The 26,946-nt window shown below is 38.5% G+C and overlaps 1 protein-coding gene and 1 pseudogene across 1 annotated transcript; both read left to right on the top strand.

The window, feature by feature from the left end:
* The first annotated feature begins 1,791 nt into the window (after positions 1 to 1,791).
* bambia (BMP and activin membrane-bound inhibitor (Xenopus laevis) homolog a) lies at positions 1,792 to 8,444 on the top strand. Its single transcript, XM_048171164.1, has 3 exons — positions 1,792 to 2,333; positions 4,175 to 4,456; positions 5,280 to 8,444. Exons 1-3 carry the CDS (start codon positions 2,258 to 2,260, stop codon positions 5,705 to 5,707), a joined length of 786 nt encoding a protein of 261 aa, XP_048027121.1. The 5' UTR covers positions 1,792 to 2,257; the 3' UTR covers positions 5,708 to 8,444.
* A 15,375-nt stretch (positions 8,445 to 23,819) lies between these two features.
* LOC125256006 lies at positions 23,820 to 25,962 on the top strand (annotated as a pseudogene).
* The last annotated feature ends 984 nt before the right edge of the window (positions 25,963 to 26,946 follow it).

The raw sequence follows: 26,946 nt of genomic DNA on the forward strand, positions 1-26,946 counted from the left end.
AATGTGTCCCCTGAAGCGGAATCGCTTGTCTTTAGCCTTTGACACTGAATCGATGGCCGTCTATCAGATGTGAGCGTCTCCCAGTCTGTCTCTCATCATCAAACACTTCCCTATCTCCTGTGCACTGCTGTCCGTCAGCTATAATAAACCAGCTGCAAATTCCCCACACAATCAAGACATTTTTTATTTAATTTTTTAAGTTTAGTCAAAACAAACCGTGTTTTGATTAGTCTATTAGGCCATTAAACTTGCTTTAGTAGATTCATAATAAGATAAAAGCTATTATACAATCATCAGTTTTCCAACAAAGGGATCTGGCGATTTCTAAAGTGAATGCTGTTATGAATATGATAGAAAGATTACAGTTCATAGGGTTGTAGACTAAAGTAAAAAAAAAAAAAAACGTTTAGGTTCCAAAAAATATTGTGGCTGTTAAGTCAGTTAACTTTTATTTAAGTTAATTAACTGTTTATATTAAAATATTATTTAACATCACTGAATCAACCTAAATACATTAGGCTAATTCATACAAACAAAGCGTGAAATCACATATAGCTCATTAAAGTAGCCTAACAATTGCAAGTTACCATCACTCTTAAAAAATGCTGGGTTAAATATGGACAAACCCAGGGATTGGGTTGTTTTCACCCAGCCAATTTTTTTTTTTTTTTTGCCAGCAATATAGTAATATAGTAAAAGGCTGTTTTTGCTCACCCCAAAATAGGGGCAAATTTGTGGGGTATTTTAAGCCGAAACTTGACCAGACCAGAGACTTATATTACATCTTGTGAAAGAGGGCATAATAGGTGCCCTTTAACACAACCTGCTGGGTTTGTCCAAGTTTATCCCAACTTGGGTTGTTTTTAACCAGCATTTTTTAGAGTGATGTTTTTACTGTGTAACATTGGAGGACATTTTTTGTAGCTGTATGTTTGACATTTTTAGTTTTTATCCCGCCTCACTACCCGGTATACATAAATAGCCTACATAAATACATAGTCTACATTTAACAAAATAGTTAAATTCACAAATGAGGTAAATAACAACCTCACAGATTTTCCGGCGGATTTTTTTCAGACCAACAACATATTAGCCTAAACGTTTTACCAAAACATACTAATTATGCATTTTATTATAAAATTAAAACACATCGTAGTAGGCTACTGTTTGATGGGTGAGTCTGAATATTGTCATAAATGACTTACTGCAGCACTAGACTTGGTTACATTTCTAGAGCATTTATTCGTTTATTTATGGTTCAAGGTTGCCCAAAATGCCTTCAATTGGGACGCACATGCCCTGACCAAAGTGCTCAACACATTAGGGCGGGTAGGGCAGTTGAGATATCGATCGTTGTGCTCTGTGTGTTTTGCATGGGATTGTCTGGGGGGTAATTGAGTGTCACTGTCTGTCTGTGTCGTCTCGCTGGCGCCATGTGCCTCTTTGGATTGCTAATTTCTCTAACCGACCCGCCTACATCCACTCTCCAGTGCAGACCTGCAGTTTCCACCTCCAGCAGTCTGGGAAACTCTGTCATATGGCTGACAAAGTTCTGACTTTAATGCGTTTCTCCAAAAAAAATCCATATTAATACTACCCTCAGGGACGAAACATTAAGATTTTAATGGTTTTGATAGGGTCTTGATGATACTTTATATTAGGTTTCTATCTCGTAATAGGCCACACCAGCTTTCATTTTAATAACCATTATGTTATTATGATTTTTCTCCTTGCTACCTGCCTCATCTTGCGATTCTGTCTCAGCATCTGTAGGCGGAAAGACAAATTGTATGACCGCTGTGTGAACCAATACCAATTGCCAATAGGACGGTGTATGCAAATGAACCAACATGTTCGACCAATGAGCGCGCCAGTGGGAGTGGCTACACGGAGCCCCAAAACTGATCCAGTGAAATTTCTCCGACCAGTGATCCGCTCGCTGCTCCGCGATCGAGGATAGTTGTACGTCTCATTTCTTTCGGGTCCTTCTTTTTATTAGTTTTTGCGTATATGTTCGGTGTTCTTACGCATGACGGATTGGTTTGGTTACATACGCACAAGGAATGTTTCTGCACTTGTTCGGCGCTGGTCTCTGATGGAACAAGACACAGGCTTTCTGTGCCCGTTTGTTTTTGGATACAGCGTAGATCCCAGATCCCTTGGAATGCAGAAATCAACGTAGGACATATGTAACAAGTCCTCAAACCATTCGGAGGGTCTTGCCACAGGGTATCAAGACAAGGAAAAGCAGTTGTAAATGGATCGTCATTCCAGCCTTGTTTCTCTTTGGTTTCAGCTGGAACTTTGTGCGATGGCTGTTCTTCTCACGAAAGGTAACATTGAGATTATATAGTCGTTTCTAGAAGCGCACGAGACTATTAAAACTAACTTTAAGAGCATGTAAAACTGCAGCGCTCGAACACGAAAAGTCAAAATATTGATATATAGCTGCATTTCTCAACACTTGTGTGTCGGCCTTGTTTGCCGAAGAAAATTGACGTCTCGACGCGTGGCTTTAATATATAAGTTAAAATTTAAGTTAACAACTTATTAAATTTTCTTATAACTGCTTTAACTGTGTTTACAACTTGCATTTTGCTTTGGTCGTCCATTTTCGAATATATAAGCGAGTCGATATTGTAGAAAAAAAGAAGAATGTGGTCTCTAAAGCATGTTGGATGTGCCGTTTAAAAACGTTTCTAGCTGCTAAAGATTGGTTAACATGTACCAAAAACCTTCTTAATTTGTTGCTAGTATAAATTGCCAACTTTAGACCGGCTATTATGTTCCAAAACACAGCGGTGTCATTTTCTGAGCCTTTGCTAAATATTGATTTGCAACAGTTACCAAGAACATATACTTCGTTTTTATTCAATATTAGATAAGCACAACAACCAGTCACAAAATAGCAATAAACCCATTTAGCTTTACTGATAAGAAGATAAGAAGTGATTTCTCAAACTAATGAGATGACATGTAACTCCAGCCTCGGACAGTGTACACAAGCAGCTTACAACAATACAAAGGCCGTGTTTATTTGTGTTCGTGTCGTGGTGTGTGTTTAGTGTTTTGTTTCACATCCACGCGCAGTGCTATAGTTCGGCGGTAGGTAAAAAGTACGGGCTGACTGACCACTTACGTATATTTTAACCGTAAATAATGTACAAGCGCGAAATGTTAACAATCTGTCGTCTTATAACTGACAATTTCTACCACAATTCTTCTGAGGAAACCTTAAATTAATTAATTCCTCCACACGTCGCTCCAAATCTGTATTATAAAATTAGATGTTAAACAGCATGACAGTCCCAGCCACCATTCACATTCATTGTTTTGAAAAAAAAAAAAAAAAAAGATGCAACAAACGGGAATGGTAACCGTGTTCTACATAAGAAAGAAGGTCATACAGGTATGAAACAACACGAGTTATGAAAAAATGAGATAATTTTCATTTTTGGTGAACTGTCCCTTTAAAAGTTACCCTCCGTCTCGGTGCCAGGTTTGACCACAAGTGAGCTTGCGTGCTAACTGAAAAAGGAGTCCTGCTCTCACCCCCCTTTACGAGTTTCCATTTGGGTTGAAAGAAATTGACTTTGGCAAACAAACCACTAATTATAAGCTACACGGTTCCTGTTTTATAAGACAGACTAAAAGGATCCCTTGCATAAAAAGCCATGACACAGTTACAGTGTTGAACAGAATTGCCATATTATTAGTGTTCTGACACAAACACTTAGTCACAGCACCGTGTTAACCCGGTCTCTTTTTGGCTTTTTCTGGCATAAAAACTGAGTAGTTTAGCTTTAGTTGCTTATTTGGCGAAATGAAGAACACCTTCCTGGTAATAAAGTTAACCAGTTTCAGCATCTTAGTAATGTTAGAAAAACTGCACAGTTTAATTTCCTAGTAAAATGCTCAATTTCTGTTGGAATGGATGTGATGGGAATTTCAGCATTCCCACGCTGTACCGGGCAAATTTGTCAAGATTCTTTGGAAAGTTCAGTTTCCTGGAAACACATCTGGGCAGTTTTATATTTTATTATATACATAATATAAATGTTTTATGATTTAATGCATCCAAGATGTTGCATTTAATCCCAGTGTTATCTGTTATCAGATGATGACCAGTTTTCTTTTCAAAATTTTAACTAAACTCAACTTCTCTGTTTTGCAGGAGAGATCAGGTGCTACTGTGATGCACCGCACTGCGTTGCCACTGGATACATGTGTAAATCTGAGCTCAACGCGTGCTTCACTAAGGTCCTGGACCCACTTAACACAAACTCACCTCTTACGCATGGCTGCGTAGATTCTCTTTTAAACTCCGCGGATGTGTGCTCCAGCAAAAACATGGATGTTTCCGGCGGAAGCTTTTCTCCCGTAGAGTGTTGCCATGATGATATGTGTAACTACAGGGGTCTGCATGACCTTACGCACCCTCGAGGTGACTCAACAGGTGAGATACATAAATGTGCAAGAAACGAAAGCCATCTGAGTAGATTGTATCATATGATTGTTTCACATTTTAAAGGGATAGATCACCCAAAAAAGAAAATTCTCATCCTCATATCGTTTCAAAACTGCATGACTTTCTTTCTGCTAAGGAGCATAAAAGATATTTTTGAAAAAGGTCTTTTTGTCCATACAATGAAATCTCATATTCCACAGAAGAAAGAAAAAAAGTCATACAGGTTTGGAATGACATGAGGGTGAATAAATGATGAAAGAATTTTAATTTCTGGGTGAAGTTTTCCTGCCTTGGTATAGCATGTCTGGCATTGAATAGGACACAGTGATTCCCTTAAGAGTAGATAGTTGTTGTTTTTATCTAATCGAAGTAGACTACTATCTTTACTGATGTCTGACGTCAATCCTGTGCAAACATGGACCCTTGTGACAGATACTTAAGTATCAGAAATATATGTGCACACACATTGACTTTTACTGTTCTCATGGCTCCTGATATTTAATGGTTTCCAGTGCAGCTTGAGTTTGCGGGTAGCTGGCAGTTTACCTTTTAGCGCTTGGATTCAGATCACATACTTTTCATTGCACGTGGATCATGAAACATTCCCACTGTGCTGGAATGTGCTTCCCACAGCGTCCTTTGACAGACGGCTCGAATCACATAAATATAATCCCGTTTAATGAAAAAGGTGCGCCGAGATATTAAAGAGAGAGTGGAACAAGTATAAACGAAACACGTTAGCATTAAATCTCATGCTGTTTTTCATTTCCAATGCAATCTCCATATCTCACTATGCTTTCTCTCTGTCTAGACCGATACCACAGCTCCAATCAGAACCTGATCACGAGAGTACAAGAGTTAACGTCCGCTAAAGAGGTGTGGTTCCGGGCGGCAGTGATAGCGGTTCCCATCGCGGGTGGCCTTATCCTGGTTCTGCTGATTATGCTGGCGTTGCGAATGCTCCGTAGCGAAAACAAGCGTCTACAGGCCCAGCGCCAACAGATGCTGTCTCGCCTGCATTACAGTTTTCATGGACACCACCATGCCAAGAAAGGCCACGTGGCCAAGTTGGACTTGGAGTGCATGGTGCCGGTAACAGGACATGAGAACTGCTGTCTGGGCTGCGATAAACTGCGGCAGACGGAGTTGTGCGCGGGAGGAGGAAGTGGAGGTGAACGCCTACTATCTCTGGTGCACTGGGGGATGTACTCGGGGCACGGCAAGCTGGAGTTCGTATGACTACTCGGAACTCGTTCAGGCACAAAAGGGTAACTGTGTAGTTTGCTGTCATAATTTTATTATCGTCCCGCTTGGTGCGTTATTTTATTGTCTCCATAGGGAGCGAAGAAATTTCAAGGACGCACATTTTTGTGTTTTCTCAAAAGAGCACTTTACTTGAATTAGAATGGCCGGTCACTGTGGGGTTGTGGTGAATATGAAAGTGGGCGGGGCTAAGGACTGCAAACCCCGCCCCTTTACCCACCAAGCCGTGTCCTGTGGATCCTGGAATGACACTGAAGGATTCGTAAAGACGGTCTTATTTTGCACATTTGTATAAAACGGACAAGATGACTATGGGATGGTTGGAAAGTTGCATTCGAAGCGGCTTTTTTTTTTTTTTTTTTTTTTGAAGAATTTTACACTGACACCAGGGTACAAAAAAGGTTTGTTGTAGTCAAATTGTATGAATAAAGGATCCAATCTTGACTGTAACAAATCACACACCTCTGCTTATGATTTCGTTAATCAAACAGATTTGTGTAGTTCAACTGTGTGTGTGTGTGTGTGTGTGTGTGTTGAGTGATGAAGGTCAGTCAGTAGCAGGGAAACTGACACAGAGGCCTTGTTCTAAAGTAGTGCCCTTCATCTGACTGCGTCATCTCTGAAACCCCTCCAAAAGGGACACATTACATCTCTCTGGCTTTCTCAGCTGCTCTCTTGGGATTAATACTGGAGGTAGAGCGAGTATTTATTTAGTAAGTGAGGGAATGTCGGTAAGCTGTGAGTTCAGAGTCCTTCGCCTGCACTCGCTGAACACAGTAATTCCCTTGTATGCACTCTGGCTTGACTTTACAATCCACAAATCACGGGCAGATTTGAGAACTGTGAAACTTTTTTTGACCTACTTTGAAAACATGATTGCAGCTTCACACACTAAATGTCCTTAAGACCAGCAGCCGTTGCTAACATTCCTCTGTGATAAAGTTCATTGCGGTAGATTCACGGCAGAGACTCCACGTGACAGCTGCCCCTCTTTTTCAGAGGATTGTTGGTGAAATCAACTCCTTGAGATGAAAAAGGAGCAAATAAAAGTACTTTATTTCAAAAAATACATTTGTGAAGGGCAAAAATGATAAGGTTTATATACAGTGGCCACAAAAAAGCATTTTAAATTAAGGAAAAAAATATAAAGTATGCTTAAAATGTCTTTAAAATGAGTGCATTAGATTAGAAACTATTGAACACATCTTTTACAAACACACTTTTCAAGCCAAATATTTTGCAAAAAGAAGTTTGTAAGTTTTTAAATAAAACAATTTATATAGTGGTTAAAACTAAGGCACTTTCTGGTTGTAACATGTACATAGTTAATGTGATGAATGAAACCCGTGTGAACTTCCCAGCTAACAAAACAATATGTTCTAAGAGTGTTTGCTACCGTTCCCATTAAGCCTTAAGGTATGAAAATGTTATTACTTAATGTTCTGTGAACATTAAAAAAAAAACAGTTTATTAAATGTTTCAAAAATGTTTTTTCTGGGTTATATGAACGTTAATGGGAATGTTACTTTTGTATGTTCTCGGAACATTCTGAAACGGGTAGTAACGTTTAAAAAAACGTTAAATTAACTTCTAACTAAAATGTTTCAGGAAAAAAGTTCCATTAACAATGTATATGTAATGTTTTTATGCTAACATTTAGAGATCATTCTTAAAGACCAAATAAATTTGAATGAATATTTATTTAATATTTGTAAACAACATTTGTCCAGAATTTCTGAGAACATTCCCTTTTAGCTGGGTTCATACATCAATAAAAAAAAGAAAAAAGGATAAAAGTCACAGCAAAATTGGCTTAGAAAGTGAAGTTCGTTCTGAGAAAAGCTCTAGCATCATTTGTTTGTAGATGACTCTGATATTTTTTTTTATTTGTGATTTATTTTACATTTACACTTTCCAGAAGTATACTTTTTAGGCCACTGTATGTGAATAGCTCCAAATGTGTGTTAAAAATTATCCGATGAACATCAGAACTTGATTTTGAAGATGTGAATTTAAAATGTTTAAAAAAGTATAGTTTAATAGTCATCTATAGTAATGTATTTACAAGTTGAATCAAAAAATTGAAAATACCATTTCAAAAAACCCTATAACAAAGTCATAAAAACATGATTATATAATACCTTGAACTTCTTTCTTCATTGAAATGTTTCCAGTATTACTCTGTCCCTGACTAAAGTGTGTTGTCCTGTCTGCAGCTTCCTCTCACGCCTGCCCTCCTTCTCTCTCTCTCTTCCATGTGTCTCAGCTGACCTTGCTGTATGTCAGGACCCCAGGAAGACGCCATTAGCTGGCGGTCCACTTAACAGGCGCTAGCATTACTGAGTTTAGCCTCCCCCTGGACTATTAGCGCTCGGTTAATGATAACAAAAGCCTGAGAGTTTGGACGAGCTAATGATCTCATTGTGTTCTCAGCTTCACTTTGGCCAATCATCTGCTTCAGAGACTAAATGTGCTTTAATCAAATGTGTCTCCAAATAAGTTTTATTCCCCAACTTAATAGTCCCCCCTCCCTATTTTTTTTTTTTTTTTCTAAAATTTTGTTCACTTTTTTATGGTCAGTAGTTGCAGTTAACAGGCCACTCTGGAATAATATTTTTACATTTACATTTTATTAAATGAACAATCAATGAACAGAGAGAGTTTGGAATGAGATGCTGCAATGCGTTTTGTAAAATAAAATAAAAACACATCAGATTTTCTCTCTGGTCTATGTAAAAGCAGCATGAGGTGTGTTTGCGTCACTCATTGCCGTGGCAGTAGTCAGCAAGGCCGTTTGTATTGACATGCAAATTTAACAAGGGCACCGGCTGAGCCTCCTTTACAAGCTTAATTTGTTTTGAATTGACTTCAAACTGCCACGGCTGTCCTCCTATTCAGGAGTGCAGCTTTATTGAGCCCCCTCCCCATGTAGCCTCTGGACATAGTTCCTTTAGATAGATAATATTCAAATTTTTAAATTGAAACCATTCTGTGGCCTCAAGGGCCATTATTATTAACAGTCTGTCTGTGATGTGTGTGTGATTAGCCAATCCAGGTCTCGTATTCATTAGATTACATCCGGCACATCAGTCAAACGTACATTATATATATGTACACAGTATATATGTGTGTGTGTGTACATATATATACTGTTCGTCTTTATAAAAATGTAAAATTCCAGCCCAGTCTGTAATTCTGACATTAACAACAGATCTTCTCCTTACCTCCGTTGATTATTTATCAGTTCTACCAATGAAATAAACCAGGCCACTCCCAACAAACAAACACAATATGTCATCCCACAATGCTTATTTATGCAGGCAGAATTTGGAAGAAACCTGTTGGCATGGAAACTCAAGTGACAGTCCCCTGACGAGAGTCCATGTACTGGACACAGAACCTAAATATTTGAACAACTCAAAGAGCCGAGAGACAATCTTTGATGTCCACAAAACACAAACCGGAATGATGTCCCCATCTACCTCTCATGTCTAAACATTTACTCAAATGTCAAGATTATGTTTATAATGCAAATATCTATCTATCTATCTATCTATCTATCTATCTATCTATCTATCTATCTATCTATCTATCTATCTATCTATCTATCTATCTATCTATCTATCTATCTATCTATCTATCTATCTATCTATCTATCTATCTATCTATCTATCTATCTATCTATCATATGATAATAACGATGAATGTGGTATTTTATCTCTACTCAGGTTATGCGTGTAAAGGAAAGCTAGCACTTTTCTCTATTTTTTTTTTCTGAACGAAAAAAAAGATCTAATCTCACCTGGATTTCGAGGGTGTTTTTTGATCAAGTGATTGTGAAGATATTATGGCAATACTGTGTCTTCGTAAATGTAGACACAGTTCATCACTGCCAAAAAGGCTGAAAATGTCCTCTAATGAATTTGAAGTGGGAGGTAGGAAGGAAAATCATCAAAACAAAGGTGAGAATGGTAGAAAGAGTCAGAAGAAAAAACACTAAAGGTTGCGTGCATGCTCGAGACTAATAATGGATTTCACAGACAGAATTGGCTCCTGGCCCGAGAAGCCTCTTATCTTTTTTCTTCTCTCCTTTTAAAACTGTGACACACACCCTGATTTGGCAGCTGTAGCCTGAGGCCTCCTGCAGAGATATAATGTGTGTGTATTGTGAGTGCAGAGCCCTGGATTACAGCACTGAAAGAAGAGCAGTCTGTGTCTCTCGCTCTTCTGTCTTTGCTACGCTGCCACTGAAAAGCGCCGGCATTGATGTACCTCGGCGCTTCCTTTTGGCCTTTTTTGAATTTTTTTTTTCTTTCAATATGTTTGACACAGTTTACTAAGAGTTTAATAGCATGGAAATTGACTGAGCCACACCCTGTATGGTTGTTAACAATATAAGAATTACTGTTTTCTTATTTATTATATTTATACCAATCATATGTTTTATTATATGTGTACAAATCAGATTGATCCTTAATCCAACCTGATGACATTTACATAGTTTACAAAGTCATCTCACTCGACGGCCATCTTTGAAACGCCTCTCGGGCATGCAAGTGCAGCTTCTATCTTTCTGAATGGAGAAACATCAAATTCTCCAAAGCTGTTTGCCAAGCATTCAATTAAATTTCATAATTGAAATCATCAATGACACAACTGAACTGACAACAACTGTCTCAACACTCAAATTATGACAAAAAAATGTATTTTTTAGGCTGGATTAAGCTAATACGCATGCGCAGTCCTAAGTGTGCATCTCTATAGGAAGCGTACGTCTGAATGTTTCTATAGGAACCGGAGCTTCTAATGGCTGCTGCAGTGACGCCATGACTTTACCAATTGGCGATTGGCTCTTATTTAGAAAGGCGGGACTTATTCCGTCATGTTGCGCGTTGCACTTTCTCCCATTCAAAACAATATGAGTGGCACGTTTTGTGTTATTCTATAGTCTTTGATCGTTTACCTGACACAAGCTGATTGGTTCCTGTCACATCTGCAGCCAATGAGCTCGCTGCTCAACATTTAAATAGCTGGATAGTGTTTGATATTGCAGTTTGCAGCACGCTTTCAGAGTTTCTCTGAAACCTTCCCCAGCTCCACTTGGGGGAAAAAAAAAAACAAAACAAAAAAGCTTTGATTTTGCAAGAATTAAATTGATCAAAAGTGACAGTAAAGACATTTATACTGTCACAAAAGATTTCTTTCAAATAAATGTTGTTCTACAAATAAAAAAATCCTGAAAAAAATGAACTAGTTTCCACAAAAAAAATATTATGCAACATTGATAATAATGAGAAATGTTTCCTGAGCATCAAATCATCATATTAGAATTATTTCTGATGGATCATGTGACCCTGATACGGAAGAGGATTAGGGCCAAGCAATAATAAAAAAATAAAACCATCTCGAGATTAAAGTTGCTAAATTTAGAGAAAAAAGTCGAGATAAAATGTTGAGAATAGTCATTAAATTACGAGAAAAAACTCGTTAAATTTAGAGAAAAAAGTCGAGATAAAATGTTGAGAATAAAGTCATTAAATTACGAGAAAAAAGTCATTAAATTACGAGAATAAACTTGTTAAATTACAAGAAAAAACTCATTAAATTATGAGTTTATTGTCAACATTTTATCTCGACTTTTTTCTTGAAATTTAACCAGTTTTTTCTCGTAATTTAATGACTTTATTGTCAACATTTTATCTCGACTTTTTTCTCGAAATTTAATGACATTTCTCTCATAATTTAATGAGTTTATTCTCGTAATTTAACGACTTTTTTCTCATAATTTAATGACTTTATTCTCAACATTTTATCTTGACTTTTTTCTCGAAATTTAACAAGTTTTTTCTCATAATTTAACGAGTTTATTGTCAACATTTTATCTCGACTTTTTTCTTGAAATTTAACGAGTTTTTTCTCGTAATTTAATGAGTTTATTCTCAACATTTTATTTCGACTTTTTTCTCGAAATTTAACACGTTTTTTCTCAAAATTTAACAACTTTAATCTCGAGATGGTTTTATTTTTTATTATTGCTTGGCCCTAATCCTCTTCCGTACCCTGAAGACTGGAATAATGACTGCTGAAAATTCAGCTTTGCCATCACAGGAATATAGAAATATTCATATAGAAATCAGTTGTAATTATGTTTCAATGTATAAAAAATTTGACTGTATTTTTGATCAAATAAATGCAGTATTGGCGAGACTTCTTTCAAAAACATTAAAAAAATCTTACCGACCACAAACTTTTGAATGGAAGTGTGTGTATGTAGTGAATAGGTAGTATAAGATGTAGTGGTTTAACTAAAGAGAGCTTCAATCAGCAGCTGAGTATGTATCTGCATTTTATTCTGTGCCAGCTTTTGGTTTTGATCAAGATGAAAGCCCATGTTACCGTGGACGTGACCTTTCATGTGCGTCTTATCGAAACACTCAGCGAGGACTGTATATTACAGGTTGTAAAGGCAATTATCTCTTAGTCAAGCTGGTGATAACTGAAGAATGCCAAGGGCCACACCTGTAACCACACCTCCTGAGCAATTATTTAAAGGGTGTGGTTACAGAGCGCTCCATATGACAATGAGTCTGCTGGCAACAGCTCCACTTCTGAGAGACCTATTTGCTGAAGTATTATTCCTTTTGAGAAGGACTTAAAATCACTACGTTTTCATCATTGTGTTCGGCTTTTCTTTGAAAATAAATTGATAGCGTAACACCTTCACCAGGTGTTTGATTAGTCAGACTGAAATTTGAGCTTCAAACACTACATAAAAACCCATAAAATATTACCAAAAATACCTTTTAAATTCATTGACAGGGTGAAATATTAAATAAATAGAATAACAAATGTGATTCAAAGGTTGTGCAGTAGAAGAAATATCATCTTGTCATTAAACTGACTGACAAAAATGAATTTATGTTTGTTTATTTTGGAGAACGACATCATCACCACCACGTGTTGAGCATCATCTGCTCGGGGGGAAGTGAATTATGACAGTCACTCTGCTTCGGTCCAAAACACAAGGGTTAAATGCTTGGTAATTATTCTTTTGAGATGTTTTATGGCAGTTCTCTGGCTAATGTTAAACGACAGGGATTGTTTGAAAGCAGAGTCGGGCTCGAGAGGAGCAGGCAGATGCCCTGACAGAGAATGAGTAATTCAACTAAATGCTTTAGCATAGTTCAATATAAATGATAATATAATTCATTTAACTAAACAAAGATGATATGCAGACTCTGTTGTGCTTTATTATAGAATGATGTAAAATCAGAAACATTTTTAAAATATTGATGACAAATTTGGGTCAAAGATTTAGAAGGGGATAGACAGGGTGAGGTAAGTTGAAAAAAGCAGAGGAAGTGAGATAAAAAGAAATAGGAAGGAGTGAAAGAGAGGTACCATGGGGAGTGGAGCTGTTTACTGCAAGGTCAAGGTCCTAGTGACATGTTTACGAGTTCTTTTCGAGCAGCTATTGCTGTTAAACTTATAGCTTCACATTCTGCCTACCACACACACACATACACGTTGGGTTTTCATGTTATATGGGGACTATCAATAGACAAAATGATTTTTATACTGTAAAAACTATATTCTATCTCTTACCCATAAACTCTCTGCAATTTTCAATTTTCAAAAAACAAAAACAAAAACAAAACAAAAACACTATGATTTATAAGCTGTTTTCCTCATGGGAACACAAAAATGTCCAAAAAAGAGACAAGAATATTTTTGGTGCGCCAAAAAAACAAAATAACGACTTATATAGTGATGGCCGATTTCAAAACACTGCTTCATTAAGCTTCGGAGCGTTATGAATCAGCGTGCCGAATCATGATTCGGATCGCTTGACACAAAAGATTCATAACGCTCCGAAGCTTCATGAAGCAGTGTTTTGAAATCGGCCATCACTAAATAAGTCATTATTCTGTTTTTTTTTTTTGATGCACAAAAAATATTCTTGTCGCTTTATTAATTAATATTCAATATTAATCAATATTAATATTGAACCACTGTACTCACATGAACTGATTTAAATATGTTTTTAGTACATTAATGGATCTTGAGAGAGGAAATTAAGAGTTTATTTGCAAAAACAGTTAACTCCATTTTTATTAATTCTCACAAATCATGTTTTTTTATTGTGCATTCCAAGTAATATCAATCAAACTGCAGTTGGGTTGTTTTGATTAAGTAATAATAACTCTAAAAAATACAGGTAAATTAAAAAATTAAAGTTCATTGAAAGTATGTTTTTTTATATATATTAAAAGTTTGTTTTTTTAGCAAAAGCAGTTAACTCCAACAGTCGTTTTTTTTTGGCAAAAGCAGATAACTCCACATTTCATGTTTCAGAGTTAAACAAAACCCAAGTAATTGCTTTGTTATTGCATTTAAAACACACTCAAACACACGTGTGCACACAAACGCGCGCACACACACACACCCATCCACTCACTGTGCGCGCACACACACACACACACACACACACACAGACACTCACACACACACACACACACACACACACACACACACTAACAGATCGGCACACAAGTACACTCACACACACACACACACACTCATCCTCATCCACGCACGTGCGCGCGCGCACACACACACACGCAAAAGAACAACCAAGGTTTAAGCGTGTAAGTAGGTGTACAAGGACTTACAGGAGTCGAAATTATAAATCCTCGATCACTTTTAGTCAGCTTTGTCAAAACTTCATTGAGCTAGCGCGTCTTTTTGAAGTGACTAGAAGCCTTGTCACCTGACCTGAATACTGCGCGCTGATTCGCTAAAACGGACTTATCGGTTTCTGTACACAAACAACAAGGGCGCTTGTCGGCTTCTGCTGTAAAACGTGAACTTGCGATGCCTGACAGTGGACAATACCGGCTTTTCTGACAAAATGGATTTAGGGTACAGAACGTGCTATATATGGAGAATAATGCACAGCACTTAGTTAATTTTTTTTAAAAAAAATGGCGTTTATCGGTTTTTGCAAATGAACTCTTCAAATGTCATTGCTGGCTATGCAGGCCACACTGAGCCATCGGATTTCAACAAAAATATCTTAATTTGTGTTCTGAAGATTAACAAAGGTCTTACGGGTGTAGAACGACATGAGGGTGAGTAATAAATGACATTATTTTCATTTTTGGGCGAACTAACCCTTTAAAAGCTGCTGTATAAGGGCTTTTGAAGAGGTTTCAATTTTCCTACATTTTGACCTGCATGGCTTTGTTGGGGTGATTGAAAGGAACATTACAAATGTCTTCTGAACATTAGACAGACTCCTCCTGTGTGTGTGTGTGTGTGTGTGTGTGTGTGTGTGTGTGTGTGTGTGTGTGTGTTTTGGTTCAGGTAAACCCTACATTATGGGGACAAATTTTCCCCACAAAGATGGCAATATCTGAAATCCTTTTGGTCTCTCAATGGGGAAAACAGCTTATAAATCATACTAAGTGATGTTCTTTGAAAATGTAAAAATGCAGAAAGTTTCCTGTGATGGGTAGGTTTAGGGTTAGGGGTTAGAATATACAGTTTGTACTGTATAAAAATTATTATTTCTATGGAATGTCCCCATAAAACATGAAAACCTAATGTGTGTGTGTGTGTGTGTGTGTGTGTGTGTGACTGTACGTGTACATGCGTGTTTTTCCAGCATGCTGCCTTTTGTTAAAATGTGTGTTCAATGTACAAAAAAAGCATACACAATTGTCATTAAGATGATATCAATTTAAATAATAATGTCCTAATGCATTATATCGTTTCAACTGCGGGTCCACAAACATACTTCAGAGGGTCAGTGGACTGATATTTAACAACAAATAGAAACTATAGAATCTAATGAAGATAAAAATAAAAAAATAAAAGAAAATGTTATGTTTCAAAACATTTTTGAATACTGCATTTGAAAATGTAGATCATTTTTTCTCTATAGTTGTTCTAAAAATATTTTTGGATGATTTGGTTTCTGCTATAAAGTAAAAGGCCATCAAACAAATGCAAATAATTATAAGTGTAATTATGTAATTACAAGTTTGCAGCAAGTTTTGAAGTTTTATTAATGAAAGTTATGTAGAAAATCCACATTTTTTTTTACATTATGTGGTCCTTCACTTGTTGAGAGCTTTGGTATTGTGTCCTTGGTTCAGAAAAAGTTGTCAGCTCCTGTTCTAAAAGAATTTAACATGTCAGATTATTACATCTTTCTCATTCACATGAGCAGTATGAGTACAGCACTGTATCTGAGCTTAAAGTGCCTTACATATACAGTGGTTGATAAAGGATGTCGTAATATCTTTCTCTGAGCCTTGGAGCTAGAGGTGAGACCACAGAGATTGGGATCAGGATCAAAAGCCGGGACTCATTTTAATTGACTGAGAGCCATAACATTGATTTGATAACGTGTCAGTAAAGAAAATGCCAGTTTAAGGCCATGTGTAAAAATTCACATGGCACCTTCTCCTATCATTCCCATCAAGCCACACTTTGATAGATTGTGTCTTCACATGCCTCACTATCATGCCTTATTACTCAAGTATGGTAAGTGGTTTACGCTTACTAGCCAATTACACAAACCAAGGAACTAAGCAGTAGGGAGCTGGCATCATTTATATTGAGTGACTGATGAAATGAGCTCTCTTTTCAACCAAAGCTTTGTAGCACCACTTAGAGAAACCAAACTTTAATAAGGTATGAGCTGAAGCTGTTAGACATCTACTGGTAGTCAATGTTCAGCAGCGAGGGCAGATAGTTTCACTCAACTAATGGAAAAACAGCCACTGATTAGATGAAATGAAGAAAGAGTGTAAGGACTTTCTTAACAGTGACCACAAGCGCTTAAGAAGCAGACAGACCACACACTTGGAGCATTTTATAGAGAAGGAACCATATTCATGTGCTTTTTTTTATTCTCACTCACTGTACATTTACTGTACGTCTGGTGCAAAACAGTATTTGCTCTTTTCTGTGTTTTCCTGCCCAGCACCTGAACTTACACATTTATAGTTCCTCCTGAGAAAGAAAATTTAATCTCTCCATCCTGTTTGAACATGCAACCAAATCTAATGACGTTTATGTTTATGAGATGCATTTGGTGTTTTGGATTTGATCTTACATGAGACTTCATGGAGCCAGTTTCTTAAAACAAGGTTTGCTGGTTTGCCATAGAAAATGAAATAAGGTTTGTAGATCTAAAAGAAAACGCTAGAGCATATACATACACATCCATTGCAAAAGAGTCATCACATGATTGTTTAAAATTTATTACGTCAGGTAGTGAACATGGATTACCATCATCCAATGTAAAATCTTAGAAAGAATCTTTTAAACAACCATATGATGACTCTTATGCAATGTACATGTGTATGTATACACTGTAAAAAAGAATTGTTGGTTTAACTTAAAAAAGTAAGTTGCCTTAAAATTTGAAGTTAAAAATTTGAGTCAATACAATGAAGGCAATTGGTTTAATCAACAGAAACTCAAAATATTATGTTATCTGAACCACATTAACTATTGAAGTTGATTTGACAAAAGAAAAAATGGTAATTTACAATAAGGTTTATTAGTTAAACATTAGTTAATGTATTAACTAACATGAACTAACCATGAGCAATACATTAGTTACTGTATTTACTAATCTTCGTTAATGAAAATACAGGTGTTCATGTTAGTTCACAGTGCATTAACTAATGTTAACAAGATTTTAATAATGTATTAGTAAATGTTGAAATTAACATTAGCAAAGATTAATATAAGCACAGTTCATTATTAGTTCATGTTAACTAATGTAGTTAACTAATGAACCTTATTGTAAAGTGTTACTGAAAAAATGTTGTGATAACAAATCATGAAAATAATTTTTTTACAGTGTATGCACTAGCGTTTTCTTTTAGATCTACAAGCCTAGTTTAATTTTTCTGTGGCAAACCAGCTAATCTTGGTTTAAGAAACTGGCTCCATGAGGTCTCAACCCAAAACACCAAATGCATCTCATAAACATGAACGTTATTAGATTTGGTTGCATGTACAGTGCTGTATATATATATATATATATATATATATATATATATATATATATATATATATATATATATATATATATATATATATATATATATATATATATATAGCATTTCACAGCATTTCACTTGTCGTTAACCCATTGCCTGTGACTGATAATACATATAACCTCTCTGACCCCTTGGACAGTGAGACCGGGAGCGTGTTTTCTCTCCCATGTGAATGTTTTCCTGAGTTTGTAAATACCACAGACAGAATGTTAACATGCACCTGGAAAGTTCTCAGAGAGGACAGTTCTCAAAGACGACACGCTCACATAATCACACACCTGCTCGAGGAAGAACAGCTGTTTAATTACTATGTTTGTGCCACTGTAATCTCTCCTTCTCCCTGTCCTGTGCTGTGTGGAGGTTGAACATGTGGCTGTGTGACCACAACACTTGGAATTTTGACTCACTGACAGAAGATCATTACGATACAACCTGGAAAAGGATTTTTTTTTTCCAAAATTATATTTGTGGAACTAAAATGAAAAGTTTGGTATAGAACACATCTCTTTTATTATTATTTTATTATTAATTATCAGTAGCCAATATTTTATCAAACATGTCCACAATTAATTAAAGTAAGCCTGACACTATACAAATATTTACCTTATGTATGTCTTCATTGACTTATCTAAGCTAACTTTTTGTGTTTTCAGAGAGCACTTATCCTTTTAATTACCAGCGACAAACACGGGCAGGTCAGAGTTTACTGTAAGCGGCAAACACACTTTGTAGTCTTTAAGTTCTGGGCGGAGTGTGTGTGTGTGTGATTGTGAGGGAGAGGCCATTATTCACACACTGTTTACATTGGCTGCAGGGAATTATCCCTCGGGATGCTGAGGGGACCTTTAGAGTAAGTCTCAGACTGAAAGTCCTCTAGAAACACACAAAAGATCAGCAGCCACACACACAGGTGCATTTGTATGTTGCCTCACCAAAATGAACACACATGTTCAGACAACACGTTACATTTACAAAACTGTTCAAAATTTGGGGTCAGTAAATTTTTTTATGTTTCTGAAAGAAACACTCACAAAGGCTGCATTTATTTGATCATATACATAAAAACAGCAATATTGTGAAATATTATTACAATTTAAAGTAACTGTTCTATTTTAATATATTTTAAAATGTAATTTATTTCTGTGACGGCAAAGCTGAATTTTCAGCATCATTACTCCAGTCTTCAGTGTCACCTGGTCTTTCAGAAACCATTTTAATATGCTGATTTGGTGCTCATGAAACATTTCTTATTTTTATCAATGTTGGAAACAGTTGTGCTGCTTAATTTTTGTGGAAAACGTGATACAGTTTTGCAAGATTCTTTGATGAATAGAAAGTTCGAAAACAGCAGCCTGTAGGGTCAATTCAGGGTGATTGGGGCACTTTTTGCCATTGAGATGACTTGAAAAATGTATCCCAATCAAACTAAATTCACCCCTATTTTAAATAGATTTTTTTTTTTTTTAACAATGTAAAAGTCTTTACTGTCACTTTTGATTAATTTAATGCATCTTTGCTGAATAATAATTAAAACTCTTACTGACCCCACACTTTTGACTGGTAGTGTATATTAATATTTAGCAATAAATCATATATTTAAATATAGTTATAAGTGTGTGACATCTCTGTGTGTATAGACTTTATGACTCCACAGTAATTGTTTATATAAGAATTCTTCATTTCTCTCCATATTAGCCGCAAACAGGCCTCGGGGCATTTAGCCAAAAATGCATAAACCAAACAGTGACCTGCTGTAGTAGTTAATATAGTATCCTATATTGGCTATGGAATAAATGGTATTTAAGATGATCCTGTACTTTAAATGGACTCATCTACTTCAGCATGCTAAATGAATTAACCATGCAGGCCCTGTGTCATGACGTGCAGCTTCATATTAGAAGTTGGTCTGTGTTTATAAAAGAGCAGATATGTGTTAAAACTAACACCCTTCAGTATCTGCTGGCTTTAAGTAACAGGTCTCATTAACCTCTGCCTATAAACTGAAATTATTAGATCAGAGACATATGTTGTAGGGGTGCAGGCTTGGTTCAGCCATGTTTTAGCCATGTTTTTTAAATGTAATGTTACTCTGATGCCTGAGATCTATAGACGTTACAGGTTCATTTTTTTAAAAACGCAACATTCAGGGAGTATTAAATGTAAATGTCTAAAATGCACATATCTCATCTCAGAAGTGTTCTGCAAAAGGGCCAAACATACACTTAAACTGTCAATATAGGTTTAAAATATGTCTGTCAATTGAACACATTCATTTTGTACAATTATTTAAATAAAAATATATAACATAATTAATTCAATATTTTAAATAAATTGACAACCCTTTAAAATGAACTTCAAATACAAGAAGTAAAATATTGAAACATTTAACTTGATTACATTAAAAATAAATGTTACAATATTTTACTTGATTAAATAAAAAATAATACTGAAATATTTAACTTGATTCAATTAATGATTTTTAATATTGTAATATTTAACTTATGTCAATATTTCATGTTTGATATATTTTATAAATAAATAAATACTGAAATTGTAATTCAGGGTTAAAATTAAAATTCAACATTAAAATATTGTCATGGTATTTTCACCTATACTTGGAGTTCCAGCAAATACCAAATAATATTTGTCATGATGATTATACTGCGCAGACAGTAATGCTGACTGTAAAACATTGCTATTCTTAATGATACAGTCTACTCAGACGCATATGAAAGAAGTCTCAGTGCTGAGTCTCATATTTATATAAACTTTTTAAAAGTGAGGGGAGTTTCACAGGATGTCCAGAATGACCAGTGCTCTATCTGATAAAACAGATAAGAGGTTATTTTGCAAAGTCAGGCGCTCCACCCAAAACACACATTTACACACATACACACAGGTTGTGGTTTACATGGTCCCTTGAGCTCATTATCACTCTGGCCCTGTCTGTCTGGAGATAGGAAACTCTTCCATACCAAAAATCCCCTCCCTCACCCTCCTGTGTCCATGTTTCCTGCACCAACCCCATTCTCACCATAAAAAGTCCCCCTTTTTGAACACTCTCCATCTTCCATCTCTGTCTTTTTCTATCATTAAATCAACACAGTCTCATAAGGAAACATTACTCCATGCACTGTTATCCTGCACCACTAAAAAGTCTCTCTTGTACCATTTCAAATAGCTTTCAAACGTCCCTCTGGTAACGTATTTAACTTGTCTAGCTACGATCTCTATAACTCAAGTAAAAATGAAAATGATGATATTATTTACTCACCCACCTCATGATGTTCAAAATCAGTGTGATTTTTTTTCTGTGGACAAAAGCTTTTCTAGAGTAAAATGTATGAATGTTTCTTTTTTCAAGCAGCATAAAAATAAGCAGACTTGTGTGCTATATTCTATATATAAACAAAATATCTTTTATTAGAAATGTACTAATATTTAAGTCATTATTCACTGAATCTATGGGCCCTATCTTGCACCCAGCGCAATTGACTTTGTACACCGACGCATGTGTCATTCCTATTTTGCACCCGCGCAAAGCGCGCTTTTCCCTCCACAGAAGCACGTCGCTAAACTAGTGAATGAACTTGCGCTCCCTGGGCGGTTCAGCGCAAAAAAGGAGGTGTGTTCAGGCGCATTGCCCGCGCATTGCTATTTTAAGGAGCTGAAAATAGACTGCGCCATAGACCAACTCAAACCTGGTCTAAAGTCAATGGCGCAATATTTTTTTGTTAGAGCGCGTTGGCAGAAACTGCGCCTCTGGGCGCGTCCACAGTGCGCGTTGACTTTGCTTATTACACACAGGGATGCGCATCACACAAACATGCCAAATATTAAAAACAAAAGGATTACAGTGTAAAAGAATATTAATGTGTACATAAATATAAAAATGTAATGATGAATAGTCATTGCATGTATTAGAATTAGGCTACCTATTTTCAATTCAGCCTATTACTACTTATAATGATGAACGAAATTGGCTAATTAATTGAACAATCGTGCCAATACACACACACACACATATATATTAACTGACTCATCGCGTGTACGCCATGTAAATAGCAATCCGCCATGGCGCGAGCGCATCTCGCTCTTAAAGGGAATGGGAGATGACACTCTGATTGGTTTATTTCACGTTACGCCCAAACCACACCTATGAATAATGAAGCTACTTCAGACCAACCCATTTTAGATTTGCGCCGGGCGCAAGAGCCATTTATCACGCCGGGAAAATAGCAACAGCGCCGAGACCCGCCCACAAAGTTACTTGCGCTTCGCGCTTTGACACTTGCGTTTCAGATCGTTAAAATAGGGCCCTATATCTTCCCCTTTACAGCTCTGAAATATCACTTGTAGGTTGCTGCTTTAAGAAGCATTATGACAGGATGTACATCAATGATGTTAAATTTTATTTGCTTTTGTGCTTTCTTTTTGAATGAATTTTAAACGGTGTTGTTGTTTTAACTAAAACTAATTTTCTTTCATCCATTGAAATAAAATATTAGATGACAAACTTAAAGGGTTAGTTAGTTCACTCAAAAATGAAAATTCTGTCATTACTCACCCTCATGTCGTTCCACACCTGTAAGACCTTCGTTCATCTTCGGAACACAAATTAAGATATTTTTGATGAAATCCAAGAGGTATATGACTCATCCATAGACAGTAATATCATCAACAAATTCAAGGTCCAGAAAGGTACTAAAGACATCATAAAAATCGCCAACGTGACTGCAGTGGTTCAACCTTAAAGTCCCTGTAAAGTCAATTCAGAGAATTCTTTCTAAACACTTTATAAATGTTACAAATGTATTGCTGAAACACATTACAAAGACTGTGAATTGTGTAATGCTTAATTGTGAAGTTAGAATGTTAAACAGTTCTCTTTCATCATCTCGTGTTCGAGATCCACCTATGGGAAGGGCATCCGTACCTGACCTCTGCAGAAGCATCCATTTGCACCAAGTCTGGCTAGACAGACAGAAGAGTGTAGCCAATGCCAGGTAAGGCCCCACCCCCTTACCCGAGAGCATATATACGCCATACGCGCAGCTATTCTTCAGTTGTCATTCGCTTCTCGCGACCTCTGGTTTTATTCTCACAGCTCATTGGATTATTGCGAACGTTTGCATTTGTCTTCAGGAGGACATATCACTCTAATCAGCCTCTGCCGGACGTGATCGTCTCGCACTTTGTTACAGCTGTGTCATTCTGCAAGCCTCCCATGCTGCAGTTCTTTTTAGGCTGTCCACCTTTCTCTTCGCTTGTTTTCCTCTGTCACGGTTGCCAACCGTTTGGTTTTTACGTACACCTTCTATGGCTCTCTCTAAATCTGTTTCCTCCGGCGACTGCCTTCCGCGTGCCTGCCCGGCCGCATGTGGCGCACTTATCCCCGCCAGGGATTCCCACCCATACTGCGTTGTCTGCATGGGCCTCAAACACATGGAGGAGGCTCTGGAATTCCCCGAAAATTGTAGTCACTGCCTGGCGCTTCCCAAAAAGCTCTGTCGCCGCTACTCAAAGTGTGGATTTCGAGCAGTCGGACTCTGATGGGGGAAACGACGACGATGACGCGCGCCCGGGGGACTCCCAGGGAGCACCAACTTTGAATTGGGTTGACCAAGCCGAATCCGCTTTCCTTGAGGACATCCTAACGGGTGAACCCTCATTCGCTAACGAGCCGCCTGGCTCTGGTGATGAGGACGACGCAGGCCTTCTCGAAGGCTCTGATGATGAGGAGGCCATCCCGCATTCTGTAGCTCCTCAGGCTCACAAGCCTGCAGCTCTACCCCAATCCATCCTCTTCGAATATTGTGAGCGAGCGCTGTTCGCCTTAATATAGAATGGCCGGCTTTACAAGGTGCCACCGACCAGGAGAGGGACATCTATGATGGAAAACTTCTGGGTCTGCCTCCCGGCCCGAGAAAACGGCTTCTCCCTGTCCTTTCCGCTTGTGCCAAGCATATGAAGTACAGTTGGGGGGACCTCTCGTGGGTCTCGAGATGAAAGACATGACGGCCCTCGGCATGGGTGACCCCCCCGCCATCAAGCCCTCCATCGCCAGACACCTCAATCCTTCTCAGGGTGGGCTGCTCGCCCCTCCCAAGCCTGTTCTTCCTAGCAAAATGGACCGCTTCTCTGCGTCCATCCATCAGGCTTCCTTCAAGGCCTCAGCCTTAGCGGTTAGAGCCTTGAACGTTTCCTCGGGCACACACGAAGCTATCAACGCCTCTCCAGCTCTGGTAGGGACTCTTGCAAGTTACGAGTCAGCTTGGCGGACTGTTTCGGCTCCCGAGTGGGTGACGTGTACAATAACGCAGGGCTACAGACTGCAGTTTGTAATGAAACCCCCGCATTTCAACGGCGTTCTCTCTTCACACATGGAGGAGAGTGCCGCTTACATTCTGAAAGAGGAAATGTCTTCCCTTCTAGACAAGGGAGTGATTCAAGTGGTGCCCCACAACCTGATAGATCTGGGATTTTATTCTCGTTATTTCCTGGTCCCAAAGAAGGACGGTTCTCTCCGTCCCATTCTGGATCTCTGAGTGTTAAACAAACATTTGAGGAAATACAATTTCAGAATGTTAACCCACGGCACTTTGGCCCGAGCTATAAAACAGAACGATTGGTTCACATCAGTCGATCTGAAAGATGCTTTTTTCCACATTTATCCGCCACACAGGAAGTTTCTTCGTTTCGCCTATCAAGGCACATGTTACAAATTTACAGTTCTCCCCTTTGGGCTCGCTTTGAGTCCAAGGACTTTCTTTCTGTGTGCGGAAGTGGGTTTAGCTCCCCTGAGATTGTCAGGTCTGCGGATTTTGACATACATAGACGATTGGCTCATAATAGCTGAATCGAAAGAGAAAGTGCAGCAGGACACTCGCCGTGTGCTCACATACATCACATCTCTCGGATTCAGGGTGAATGTAAACAAGAGCAATTTTACACCCAGTCAGAGTGTGATTTTTCTGGGTTTGGAGATGAACTCAGTCTCCATGCGAGCACGTCTCTCTCAAGAGCGCGTTCTCTCTCTAATGAATTGTGTGTCACAGTTTCGAGAGGGAGCGAAAGTGCAATATCGGCCTTGTCTCAGACTGCAGGGTCTAATGGCCTCATCCATCCAGGTTTTGCCTCTGGGTCTTTTGAGAATGAGAGCGTTCATGAAATGGGCTTTGTCACTGCATTTCAGCCTGCTACACGATCTTTACCACTCTGTAACGGTGACACGTGCCTTCATGGTGGCTCTGAACCACTGGAGGAGTGCGGACTTTTACGCACAGGGAACCCCTTTGGGGACAGTCATGTTGCGGAAAGTCGTGACGACAGATGCGTCCTTAACAGGCTGGGGAGCTACCCAGGAGGGCAGAACAGTCAACGGTTTGAGGCCGAGCAGACTTCGTTCAGAACACATAAATTATTTAGAGCTTATGACCATATGGAAAGCTTTAAATTATTTTCGGCCCCGCCTGCAGGGACATCATGTGCTCGTACGCTGCGACAACACCACAGCGGTAGCATACATCACCGCCAGGGCGGTGTGCGCTCATCGAAACTTTACTCTCACAAGCTTTTAGTGTGGAGCAGGCGGTTTTTCCTGTCGTTACGCGTGACTCATGTTCCAGGCATTCTGAACAGAGACGCGGACCTTCTATCGAAGGGGAACCCACTCTACGGAGACTGGCGCCTCCATCCTCAGATAGTGGGCCTGATATTGATGAGATTTGGACAGGCAATCGTAGATCTATTCGCCTTGTGCGAAAACAGCCATTGTCCTATGTTCTTCTTGCTAATGGATGTGGACGCGCCCCTCGGGGAAGATGCACTGGCCCACCCATGGCCCAAAGTGCTGCTGTATGCTTTTCCTCCCCTGTGCTTGATAATTCCCACACTGGCCAGGGTGAAAGAGAAGGGCCTGTCTCTCATTCTGATAGCACCCAGGTGGCCCAAAGCACCGTGGCTGGCAGAGATAATTCCTTTGTTATATGCCCAGCCGTGGTGGTTGTAAGTGGTAAGTGTTTGAAGGGTGGTGTGATGGGCCTCCCCCTCCACTCAGATCTATTATTTCAAGCGAACGGGGAGATTCCTCACCCGCACCTGGACAGGGTAGCTCTCTGGGCCTGGCCGGTGAGAGGACAAACTTAAATGCGCTAGGGCTTGCCCCGTGTGTGGTTGCTACTATACAGAATGCCAGGGCCATTTCTACACGATCCTTATATCTCACATCATATCAGTGCTCAGTTTCTGATATTTTGTGTTTCTTACAAGACCTTATGGATAAAGGCAGGTCTTTTAAAAGAACAAGGGGTGCGTGGGCCGGCAGGCTGTTTCATGTTACCAAACACGCATTTACATTTCTACCTAGGTGTTTATATTTGTATTGCTGGGTTTATTTACATGTGTGTGCTTCACTGTCGTAACCCCGGTTCTCTGAAACATCGAGTGGAGAGATCCACCAGCTTTGCCCAGCTTGCCGCACGAGAAGCGAATATACTTACTGAAGAATAGCTGCGCGTATGGCGTTTATATGCTCTCAGGTAAGGGGGTGGGGCCTTACCTGGCATTGGCTACGTGCTTCTGTCTGTCTAGTCAGGCTTGGTGCAATTGGATGCTTCTGCAGAGGTCAGAGAACCGGGGTTACGACAGTAACCTATTGTTTTTCACGAAGTCTCTGCTCAGGATTTTTTGGGCGGAGCTAAAACGGGGGTCTGATGACGCACTTGGACCCCCGAGCATAGCCCCTACCCTAACACTATATAACTGTTGATGACGCACCGAGCGTGGCGCCACCTCTAACTCTACAGCTGTTCACTCGCTCAATCTTGAGTGTCATTACAGTTATACAGCCCTTTGCACATTTAGCTAGTAATGCCTTCGTCACACAAATGCATGAGTGTAAGTTGCCGAGTTTGCTTATGTTATAATTAGTAAGTAGTCCACAGTAACTCGACTAAAATTTGCAACCCTCTAAATGATTCTTTTTGTATGCATCAGTATGTTTGACTCATTAGACTCAAGTCAGTTGAGACGGCAGCTCTCACGAGTGGGTGTGGTTTCAGCACCGACAGAGCAGAGAGCGCCGCCTATTTTTCCGAGATTTTGATAACTTATTTCATTTACTTGCAGATT

Source organism: Megalobrama amblycephala, linkage group LG20 (genome assembly GCF_018812025.1).
Source record: "Megalobrama amblycephala isolate DHTTF-2021 linkage group LG20, ASM1881202v1, whole genome shotgun sequence".
Taxonomy (NCBI): domain Eukaryota; kingdom Metazoa; phylum Chordata; class Actinopteri; order Cypriniformes; family Xenocyprididae; genus Megalobrama; species Megalobrama amblycephala.